The sequence below is a fragment of the Myzus persicae genome, unplaced genomic scaffold (genome assembly GCF_001856785.1).
Source record: "Myzus persicae strain clone G006 unplaced genomic scaffold, MPER_G0061.0, whole genome shotgun sequence".
NCBI classification, from domain to species: domain Eukaryota; kingdom Metazoa; phylum Arthropoda; class Insecta; order Hemiptera; family Aphididae; genus Myzus; species Myzus persicae.
The window spans coordinates 700-13,282 of record NW_019100807.1 but is presented as its reverse complement, the minus strand read 5'-3'; the positions used below and the strand labels follow the sequence as shown (position 1 = coordinate 13,282).

Genomic DNA, 12,583 nt, shown 5'->3' with positions numbered 1-12,583 from the left:
AATATAAATAAAAAGAGTTATAACGCGAAACAGCTATAAAAATGTCGAATATAACAATATCTAATCTCTCAACCGACACGACCGGGCAACCGTTTCCTGGAAACCCACGCACACGTGCAATTAGTAAACGGGGTCAGCGATATCTCATTTCTAGGAGAAGAGTGGAGAGTAGGCCTATAAAACAGGGACCCATCCACCCGATATTCAGACGTGATTTACCAGAGCTAGTACGAGCACCTTCACGCCAGTCGACTCTCTGACAAAATTCAGTGTACCAAAAATATTCTATCAGTTTTACATGTCAAAATAAAGTCTATGTTCATAATATTCTACAATTGACTTATAATTATTTACACCTCGTCATCTCTTGTCTTATACACCACGATCTGTGGGCTTGACCACTACATTGTTTTGTTTGTGACCTTTTATTGATCAAAATAGGAGGTGTCTCAGGAATGGTACACTTATACTATTCTCGCCTATGACGTATTTGTTAAACTGCGGTTTAATCCGATTAACAATGTTCATTAGACTAACTTTGTTAAGTGGCTTTTCATAAACCTCGCCCTTTTGTTCCAGCCAACTTTCTATGTCTGTTTTTTTTCAACTCATTGTTGGACATCGTTCGGCTTTCACCGAATGATGAGGTGCATTATCCATTACTATGACACTGTTGTCTTTTAACAATGGAATGACACCTTTAATCCAATCAAAAAATGAATCTCCGTTAATTTCGTCATGGTAGTCAGCTGATCCTTTTTTCGATTCGAATACCAGCAGACCCCCATTGACGAATCCTTCTTCTGATAAAATATGGACTATAATGAGTCGTTTTTCTTTGCCTGTTGGGTTGAGATCACTTGTCAAAAGTCCAGACAAAAACGCGTCTCTGTGTGATTTAACGGTTTTGTCAACCCAAATTTTTTCCATACAATCACCAATGTTTGCCCACGTTTCATCTAAATAATAAATTGATCTTCCTTCTTGGCTATATTTTCTGTATCTTGTACATATTTGGTTCGCCACAATACAATGTCGTCCCGTTCAATAAGTGCGCTATTGCGGCCTCTTTTACAATACGTAAAATTTAGCTTACGTAATGAATGGTATAGGTTGGTTCTTTTGTATGTGTTTAGTATTGGGTCATTATTCACGGAAATTAAAATCTTGTCCAGTGTGGGTACCTGACGGCTTAACAAAAAATCATATACCTCTTTACGTATAGCATTCCGTTCGAAATCGTCGACTTTTTCTTTGAATGTCAGCCTGTTCTTCTTTTTGTTCGGTGATTGTATTGGTTTTGCATTCCTGTAGTCGGCAATTATCGTTTGGATCGTATTCTGGCCAATACCCGTATCCCTAGATAGCAATTTCACCACTTCCTTAACTGTAATAGATGTTCTGCAATTTTGCGTTTGTATAATTTTATCATCATTTGTTTTTTTCGATTTCCAATAAACTGAAATTAAAATAATAAACAAATAATTCAGTTTGATTTTTAATTTTGTATATTAGACAATCAAGGTTGTTATGTTTAAGACACTTTTTGTTTTATCAATATAAACAATCAACACTTATCAATAAACTTCCCGCATGGTTTTTTTTAACTGATATAAGGGAGAATCAGCATTAGATGTGAATGGTGCATCAGTGTCACTCATTGCACAAAATTCAAAATAAAGCGCGGTTAAAAATCGTTTCTATAAACATGTAATACGGTCAACGGTTGAGAAACGAGTCACCGAGCTACGGGCTATCATGCGTTTTGTACACACTCACACAGCTATTTTCGCTAGAGGCACCACCTCCGAAGCCCGACCGACGCACGACGACACCCGATTACTGTGTTACCGAGTAGTTCGATAGTTTTCACTCGGTAGTGCCCATCACTAATGGAAACGGCTGTAATAGGCAATAGCTCATACGTTACGATACAGCGAAGCGCAGCCATACTCGCGTAGTCGCGTTCGTACAAGTTCTGTACAAAAAAATAATATTCAATATTGTTGTTTATTAAACTTAAATTCTAAAGCATTTAATGTCTGTAATATATAAATAAAAATTAAAGTATTCAATGAAAATTTTAAAATTCAAAATAGTATCAAATGACAATATTATAAGAAAACAACTATTTTTTATTTTTCTGAAAATTTACAAGTGAGGCAGCGCCTCACTTGCCTCACCCCCAAAACCGCCACTGTAACCAATGAAAAATTATTGACGCTGTATGAACACTAACGTACACTGCAATGAAATAAATACAAAATAAATATTATGAGCGAATTAAAAAAATAACAGTTAATTGAGATGCTAGTCGGCAACACTGTGACAGTGTCACAGTATTGTCAGTATACACACACACCTCAGATTAGATTATTTTTTCACGCAGCGGGGTTTTTCAGACAAGCCACGCGCACTGATGATAAAAGTTATAGATAAAAGCAGAGTAATGAGTTTAATTGGCGACACCAAAAATAAACTTAAATCGTGTATAAAAGTATAAAACATTAGATCAGTATAATATGATCTAAGGGTAAAACCATAGATTTTGTACTTAATTTACCTATATTAAGTGATAAAAGTATAAAACGTGGCTGATAAAAATCGACGCACTCGACGCAGCTATCACAGTCACGGAAACAATGGGCGTGGTTACGACCTTCAACCGACAGGCTACGACGAGCGTATTATTATATCCCGGTTATAGACGCCGTACAGCGGGTTTTTTGACTGTCTATTTTCAATCTATTTTAAAATATCCATATCATCTAAAAATCATCAACTAATAGATGACCAAAATTGTATACCTACAGTCAATTATGAAGTGCATAAAAACCCTCAATGGATGTCTAAATCTGTCTATTTTAAGTCCATTATAAGCTGTCTAAAAATCATCTACTATTAGAAATTTAATATAATCTACATGAAGTATTTTTCATAACGTCTAGCTGACATTATACTAAAATATGTTATAAAACATCTTTAACCCTTTCACTGCTGATCATAAAAATCTAATGCAACTGCTCTTTGCTGACTATATTTCATAAATTATTTAACTGGTATTTCCACCTTAAAAAGATAGTTTTATACTCACTGAATCTGAAAAAATTAAAAAAAAAAAATTGGAACAAAACTTACCAAGTTATTGCTAATTGTATAACTCTTAGCTTAAACCCTGGGGTTTCTCAAAAATGTACTCCGCTAAATAAATTAATGCACAAAATCAATGAAACATTAGATTTTTTTATGTCAAACATTTATTTTTAACAGTTAAAGTATTTAAAAAAAAATTTTACAAATCTTTCATAAAAAAGTCATAATTAACAATATTAACCATAAAAAATTATATTACATACACTCATAAATTATAAATTACTAATAGTATAAAACCAACGGTAAATTATTTTCTTATAATAAGAAATTTAATATAATAATTGAGTAGCTTTGTAGTTGGCTTTTGTATGGTAAATACCAAAACAAGGTGTTACACATAATCCAACATTACATAAATCACACATATATAATGTGTCTTTTCTTTTATTATTTTTAGAGCATACAATACATTTTCTTCGGTTAGCTTTTCCAACTTCATTTTTGGGCACATCTGTTGGAAAATGATGGGCTGTGAGTCGAGTTGGCTCATCTTTTGTACTTGCTCTTCCCCTATTAGGACTATTATTATATTTTCCATATTTATCCAAAAGCTGTCTAATAAGTTCTAATTGAAAATTTGCTATTGGTATATTCTTGCCACTTATAGTTTTATACAGTGGCTGACTGGCCCGGTGGGACAGTGGGAAATGTCCCACTGGGCCGCATGCTTTATGTGGCCGTCGGGCCACGCCAATGACAAATAAAAAACATTCAATATTTATATTTTAATATTGGTTTGCTAAATGTATTTTCTACATAGTCCGTGACATGTCGTGCTGTATGGTGTACTGTTATCAGTTAATGACAGTTATGTGAAATAATTTTGCAAGTTAACGATAAGATCTAAAAATAACTAACTGTTGGGTTATACCTATTACGTGATACGTCCGTCTATTGGTCTATTTGATGTCTGTGTTTTTGTGTACAGAGTACAGCTGATATTACAGCTCACAGTTTTCATTAAACTAACGAGTGACGACAACTAAGACTAATCAGACTTTGTATTGTACCATACTTAATTAGTTACTTATAGTGTTCTTCTTTACTTAATTTGTATATTTAAAATGAGTGACAACAATAAGAAATACGTTAAAGGTGGGGCACAGAAAACCAGAGAAAAAAATAAAAAACTGTTAGCTGATTCAGCAAAAAAATGTAAAAAAATAAGTAATATCTTTTATAAGACATCATCTCCAGTAAACTCTGAAGTAAGTAGTTATTTCTTCCATTAACCGTAATTATTTTTTATTTTTACTTTTGTGAATATTATACATTTATGATTTATAATTATGTATACCATGTATATTTTTTAAATTTTACATTAGTATACACAACTCAAANAGTGTATTGGTAAGATTTTTTATTTTATTACAATTGTTTGAATATTCTCTATTGAACAAATCAATCTAGAAAAAACTTCATTTATCTACATAATTATAAGTTAATTTAGCTAATTATTTTTGTTTAAATCTTAGTGTGATAGTCGTTCTACTGCTACACTACAGATAAAGCATACTGTACAAGATTCAACTGGTGTTATTAATATTGATTTAGATTCATCTTTAACTACCAACCAAAAAACAACAGCTACAGAGAGTGTATTGGTAAGATTTTTTATTTTATTACAATTGTTTGAATATTCTCTATTGAACAAATCGATCTAGAAAAAACTTCATTTATCTACATAATTATAAGTTAATTTAGCTAATTATTTTTGTTTAAATCTTAGTGTGATAGTCGTTCTACTGCTACACTACAGAAAAAGCATACTGTACAAGATTCAACTGGTGTTATTAATATTGATTTAGATTCATCTTTAACTACCAACCAAAAAACAACAGCTACAGAGAGTGTATTGGTAAGATTTTTTATTTTATTACAATTGTTTGAATATTCTCTATTGAACAAATTGATTTAGAAAAAACTACATTTTAAATTACATTAATGTGTTAAAATAATAATGATAATATTGCATTTTTATGTATTCCTTTGATATGTAATGCATAATTTGTTCACATTATACGACTGATTAAAATATTTGAATTCACTTCAAAATACTTTTTTTAATTCTGTCATAGTATCATATGAGGAATGTATATAATATGCTGACTCATAAAGATCTATATTTTTAAGTTAATTGATTTTATAACAAAATTCATGTTAATATTATTTTTGGAAATTGAATCTCTACAATATAATTTGTCATCCAACGAAGAATTATTATTCAAACTAAAAAAAAATGCTGATATTATTGAAAAGATAAACTTTGTCAAACAACATCCCATTCAACCATCATACTTCAGTAATATTCGACTAGATTTAGAAAAGCTATATTTTAGAAAAACACCAGATGATAAAAAAATTGCCCGGAAATGGTTATCAGTGTTCTGTATTGGTAATGAGCTTAAAGCAATGTACTGTCCATTTTGTATTGTTTTTAGTTCATCTGCTACCATATTTTCTAAGGGTTGTAATAACTTTAAACATATTTATAATGCACGGAAAAAAATAACTAGGTGATTTTTAACAAAACAGTTATGTTAAATATTATTTGGTATTGTTAATCATAATTCAATTGATACAGCAAAAAACTTTGTATGACCTACCTAAGTGAATAACAACTGCAACAAAATTAATTTTGTTGACCATGATTATTCTGATATAACCATATTCATGTTTAACATAACACATATTATGTAGCTGTTACAAAATAAAAAGTAAATATAATAATTGTGTAAACGTAGACGAATGGTTATGCAGTAATTATCTATTCATTTTTGTAAAAACTACCAAGTGTGGTGTTAAAACAACCACCTCTTAGTGTACTAGTAACATTTAACATTTTTGTGGTGGAGCTGATATAATACTGGTTAAATGAAAAATCTATTATGTTGTATATACTCAATTATATTGTTGTAAACTTTTGTATACTTCACATGGGAAAATGTTAATGTTAACAGTCACTAGTTGTTTAAACTTAATGTAATGTTAACTTTGTGAGTGATAATGTTGTATTCACTATTGTTTGGTTGTATTTACCAAACGAATTGTGCTAATAACAATTGCGCGTTAAAAATAACATTATTAGGATTGTCCGTTACCAAATTTTCGTTATCTCTACAATTATGTGAAAAACCCAGCGTGCATACGACTATAATACCGCCATGCCCTGTGCTAACTGCTAAAGCTATTACCATTTGCCACTAAGCTAACCACAGTCCACAAGGCACGGGATACAACCGCGTCTCACTGTTACGATTTTAATATTTTATATATTAAATATATTTAATAATATTTATTATTTTATTATATTCTATAATATTTTATATATTAAATTATGGCTGATTCCGACGTCGTCGACTTGCTTCATGCTTGGGGATTATCAAGCTATATTGATGTTTTCAAAGGTACGTTTTCATGTTTTTATTTAATGCAACACTTGGCTTTTTACATTCATTTTATGACACAAAATAGACTAGATGATATTTATTTAGGAATATACTCTAGTTGCGGATTGTATAAGTGATATATTTTTCCTTGCTGGTAAATTGTGCGTATTTACAATTATTTGTTATATAATAGGACTCATAAGTCATAGGTAATAGGTACTTATTTCTTCAATATTTAAAACTGTTACACCAGCTTTTGTAAGTTATGTTTTTCTAAACATAAACTTACCAAACGACAAACCTTTTGTTATAAATGGTTAGGTATAATATGAAACCTTGTTTTTCTGAACTGAATTTACAATTTTTAGATATACTTTCTTAATACCAATCATATTTTTAACTTAGCTTATCTATGTGTTAGATCATGGAATAGATGTATCATGTTTAAGTATACTCGACGAAGATATGCTTAAAGAAGTAGTTCCAAAAGTCGGCGATAGAGCCAAATTAAAATCAAATATTAATGATTGGCGTAAAATATTAGATATGACCAATAATAAGGTAAACTTTTTGGTAAGTTAGTACCTATTTCTATTTAATAAAATTTAATGATTACTTCATTTTAAATTCATGGTTGAATTTATTAAGATGTTTTATTAGTTATCTGCAATATTGTCATATATTTTTCAAACAATTTTGGTACTTACCTACATATCATTTTTGCTACTAATTAAAAATTTATTTATCTATATTATTAGGATAATATTTCAAATGATTATCCTCAAGACCTAAATATAAGTATTACATCACCATTAACTGTTCCTGAACTTGAAGACAATATTTTAACTCCAAATAGTGTTACTGAATCTGTAGTTTTGGATAGTGAAACATCAACATATTCTTCTATAGATAGTAAAACAGATGAGGTAGATACATATATATATATTTTATTTTATTACTTATTTTACCTATGTAGAGACGTAGAGTATGTGTTGTTTCCATATTATAAATGCACCTACTATTAGTGCATACCAGATTTGCATTTAGCGGAACCATTTGTGTTGTTAGCTTTAATATTAGAGTGAATTGGCCTATTATACAACTTAAATATAAGAATGTTAAATAGGGTATTTCATAGGATTTTATTGATGTTTTAATTTCAAAGTCATGAAGTTCTATAATTAAATAATATTATTGTATCTAAGTTGTATAATTGTTCTAAAAATATGTTTTTTACAAGTATCTATATTTTTATTAACCAGGAGTTCAACATTGCTTTACTTCTTTAGATTTTAATACAATTATAAAATGTTTAGGATCTTCCACTATTGGATTATTTGAAAAAAAATTCTGAAGGTCGTGCAATTTTGGCATCCAATAAAACAACACTAGACAATGCTGCTAGAAGAAAACTTTGTAATATTATCGTAAGAAGGGAACTACAAGACGACCCAGAAAAACATTTTAAAACTCCACGTTTACTCAGTCTTTCGCAAGAAATTGTTAACATTTTTCCAGGCGAACATATAAGCACTTATTTTATTCCATACATAAACTATGGTAAAAAATTTTTCACATAATATTTAAGTACCTTTTAACTTGATTTTTTTAACTTTTATATTTTATTTAACAGGTCCCACGTTAAAAAAGTCTGCTAAAGGGAAACTTTTAGACTGTTTTAACAACAGGAGGAGGGAATATAAGAAAGCGGGATTAATAGTCAACTCTCCTAAGCATACAGACCATTCACCTCCAAAATCAGCACTACTACTAGCTAGTACCCAACCAGTTGTTTATACCGGTAAAGATTTTAATTTTATATAGAAAACAAAATACTTGTTTGGTTTTTTTTTTTTTTTTTAGATAGTGAAAATGTTGATGAATCTTTGTCGTGGCTCCACAATTCTTCTGATCCATGGGATCTTGTTGTAAAACATTGGTCGATTACAAGAGCCACACGTTTAAAAAAAATTTTGGACACAAATTCTGAAGAGATATCCATAGCTGATTACATGAAAGAGTACCCAGCATTACAAAAACCAGTAGGATATAATCTAGTAAGACTTAATCAACTATAATACAAGTTTTCACTAACTATTTTGTCTATTGAAATTGTTTTTTTCATGATCAATATTTAAAATAAAACATTTTAATGTTGGTCATGAATAGAGCTACGATTTTAATGACCTAAAAAAATACACAAAATTAACGTAATATTTATAAATAATGACCTTACAAATGCAAAAAAATGCATTTAACATACAATTAAAACTACACATTCTAAATTATTATATAACAAAATAAATTTAGTTTTTGGTTAAAACTGTATAGCACTTGAAAAAAAAAAATGCAAAGTCATCAAAGTCCTAGCTCTAGTCTTAAATAAAGTTATTATAAAAGTTTAAATATGATGTACTTAATAAATGTAATAATTGATATTTTGAAGTATTTATATGAACATTTTTTATATTTTTAGTTGATCGATGATTTTAACTTCATACATCCTGACAAAATAAACAGCCTTTATGAAACATTTCCTCTTTATAAAACAAAAATTTTAGAACTAGCAAAAACTGCATCGCTAAAACTAAGAGACAATACCATCAAAGGAATTTTAATTGAACATCTTGATTTAGCATTAGGTACATAAAGCAAATTTAAATTTTAAGTAGTTAATTATTATTTAATTATTAATTTTTTTTTCAGCAAGTGAAGAAGCAGCAGTTATAGCCACATTTTCTATTTTGCCATTTCTCTTCAGTCCAGCTTCTACTAAAAGAAAGAAAGGTAAAAATAGTTCATGGAAACCTTCAAAGATTGAGATGAAAGATGGCTTTATAACACATTTAAAATCCTACAATGAACTACTGGAAACAGTAACAAGAAGAAAAAATAAGTATGCTCAACTTGGTTGCACCTTACAGCCTTTTATCATAATTGTTGGCCCAAGCATCAATGAAATTGTACATTTTTATGTTTATGTTGATAACACTTATTATGTTCTAAAATCAATTGTTGAGGCAATTGATTGTTGTTCAAAGTTATTCATGCGTTAAATTTAGAATATCCATTAGAATGCCTACAAGTTTGGACATTTATTCAAAAGGTTTTTTTTAAAATTAAAACTGTTTGGGACACTGAGTTTGTATCAGTAAATTCCCTCATAAGTGATATAGGGATTACAAATGTTTTATAATCAGTACTCATTAGTCATTGCTATTTATATTCAATTACATATTATGTTGTGCAATAACTCATGAAATAACTATTCATATTTTAATTTTTAAATTTATGTAATTAAATCAATGTGTTTTTATTATATTATTATTATTAACACCACAAAGTTATACATTTTTAAATATACCTATAGGTTCTAAAACTTCCATTATGCCTTGTTGCTTTATTTGTAAAGAAACGTCACCTAATATAGGGTTATTATGTAAACATTTTAAGTATAAGCATGCTAAACATGATTTCATTAAATATACCTGTATAGAAAATCATTGTAACAGGTCATTTCATTTGTTAAATTCATTTAAAAAACATTTTACTGCAACTCATTGTTCTCAAACATCTAAACTTACAAAAAGCCTTGTTACAAATAGTTTTCATAGTAATGAATTGGCATCATTTAATAGTCTAACAAGTTTTGTCAATACACCTACTTCCATTGAAATTCCACCTCTACAGTCTTTATTGGTTGATAACTTTAATAATCCTAATTTGCCAGGTTACCAAATTGAACAATTTTTAGCTTCTTTATACGCTAATCCTCAAATCCCACGTAGTGTTGTACAAACAGTTACTGAAGGTGTAACTGATATAATAAGAGGTATTAGAGGGTCATTGGTGAATTGTGCTACAGGAATTCTTCCAAATATTTCTGACCATATTAACACTACGTTTCAAGACTTTGAATCCCGTTTTTCAAATTTGAATACTGAATATAAGCGAATAAAATATTTTACTGATTGTGGTTCTTATATTTCGCCCATTGAGATTAAAATAGGACAGAGGCTGAATGAAAATAGAAATAACAATACATTTTCCATCGTTCCAACTTATTGTACCGAACAATTTATTCCTATGCGCGATGTTTTAAAAAAATTTTTCCAACTAAAAGATGTTTTAAAAAACACAATTGACTATATAAATAAAACCAAAAGTTGCGATGCTGTGTTAATAAATTTTATTCAAGGTAGTGTTTGGAAGAAAAAAATGAAGGATTATGATGAAAATAAAATTGTTTTGCCTATATTTTTATTTTTTGACGATTATGAAGTGGGTAACCCCTTGGGTAGCCATTCAGGTATACACAAATTAGGAGCTGTTTACTTTACTGTTCCTTGCATACCCATTCACCTACAATCTTCCTTGAGCAATATTTTTTCAGCTCTATTATTTCATTCATCCGACAGACAGCAATTTGGAAACCATATAATATTTAGGCCCCTTATCAATGAGTTGAATTATTTAAAGAATACTGGTATTGAGATTGAATCTGATGAGTAGGTTTAATCGTTGGAGATAATCTTGGTATTCACAGTATCACTGGATTTGTCGAAAGTTTTTCTTCGAATTATCCGTGCAGAGTATGTAAAATAAGGAAAGAAGATATGAAAAAACAATGCTATGTTGATGTTAATTTAATTAGGAGTTTGGAGCAATATAACCTAGATGTTTTGGAATGTGATGTTAACTAGTGGCATTAAAGATGTATGCGTTTGGCATGATGTATGTGGTTTCAATGTGTTGGATCAAAGTGGTATGGACATTATGCATGATTTATTGGAAGGGGTGTGTAAGTTTGATATGGCATTTTTATTAAATTATTATATTTATGAATTAAAAATTTTTTCCTTACAAATTCTTAATGAGAGAATGATTCATTTTGATTATGGGCCAGATAGTAGCAGTAAGCCTCCTGTATTAAACGTGGAAAATATTCATAAAAATTATATTCGTCTGTCTGCATCTGAAATGTTGGTTTTAGTTCGGTACTTTGGCTTGATAATTGGAGACTTTGTTCCTATAAATGATCCAGTGTGGCACTTGTATATACTTTTAAGACAAATTCTGGATTTAGTTACATCTTTGTCATTGCAAATAGATTCATGTGAACTCTTACAAATATTAATAGCTGAACACCATGACCTTTATCTTAAATTTAGTAGACAACATCTTAAGCCAAAACATCATTTCATGTTACATTATCATACTATGTTAAAAAAATTTGGTCCTCTTATAGCATTATGGTCAATGAGATTTGAGGCAAAACATAGAATATCGAAAATAGCTGCTAACACTACTAGCAATAGACGAAACATATGTAAAACCTTGGCAATCAAACATCAGTTGCAATTAAACAATTTATTTTTCAAAGGTTCATTACCTTCCCATTTTGAAACAGGTCCTCCCAATATCCTGAGTGATTTGGAATTGGAAGTTTTAAAAAAATGTTTGCAGCTTAATTCTGTAAAGTCTATTGTGAAATGTCCTTGGGTATCTATAAAAGGGACCAAATATAAGCCAAAGCTAGTACTTACATTAGATATATATGAAAATAATCTTCCTATATTTGGAATAATTGAAGACATTGTTGTATTAAATGATATTTTGATCATTTTTAAGTGTAAGCGCACTAATACTGTTATATTTGATGATCATGTATTTTCATATGAGATAAAACTGGATGATGAATGTACATTTGTTTATCACCATGCATTACTTTCTTATATTCCAAATAACATAAGTGTATTACCAAATGGACGTAGTTATGTAACTCTAAGAAGCAGTATTTAGATTATTATATTGTATTTTTATTATTTATTTATTACCTTTTATATGTGTTCATAAAATTGTATCTTAAGACAAGTATGTTATGCTAATATAGTAATATAGTTATAAATATGATATTATGATATGTATTATTTGTATGTGCTATCTTAAATAAAAAATTGTATTATTTAATTTCTTGTTTTCTAAATCATTAATTATAGATTAATTCCTTGATTTAATTACTCATCACTATTGGAATTGCA

At 29.4% G+C, this 12,583-nt stretch overlaps 3 protein-coding genes across 3 annotated transcripts; all 3 read left to right on the top strand.

Annotated features, from left to right (window-relative positions):
* Positions 1–3,843: 3,843 nt before the first annotated feature.
* Positions 3,844–5,240, top strand: LOC111026215. The gene is made up of 2 exons (XM_022304246.1): positions 3,844–4,361; positions 4,883–5,240. Exons 1-2 carry the CDS (start codon positions 4,218–4,220, stop codon positions 5,069–5,071), a joined length of 333 nt encoding a protein of 110 aa, XP_022159938.1. The 5' UTR covers positions 3,844–4,217; the 3' UTR covers positions 5,072–5,240.
* A 2,627-nt stretch (positions 5,241–7,867) lies between these two features.
* Positions 7,868–9,730, top strand: LOC111026216. Its single transcript, XM_022304247.1, has 4 exons — positions 7,868–8,102; positions 8,176–8,599; positions 9,019–9,184; positions 9,249–9,730. The coding sequence occupies exons 2-4, from the start codon at positions 8,555–8,557 to the stop codon at positions 9,596–9,598; spliced, it is 561 nt and encodes a 186-aa protein (XP_022159939.1). The 5' UTR covers positions 7,868–8,102; positions 8,176–8,554; the 3' UTR covers positions 9,599–9,730.
* Positions 9,731–11,219: 1,489 nt separating this feature from the next.
* LOC111026208 lies at positions 11,220–12,344 on the top strand. Its single transcript, XM_022304240.1, has one exon. The coding sequence runs from the start codon at positions 11,220–11,222 to the stop codon at positions 12,342–12,344; it is 1,125 nt and encodes a 374-aa protein (XP_022159932.1).
* The last annotated feature ends 239 nt before the right edge of the window (positions 12,345–12,583 follow it).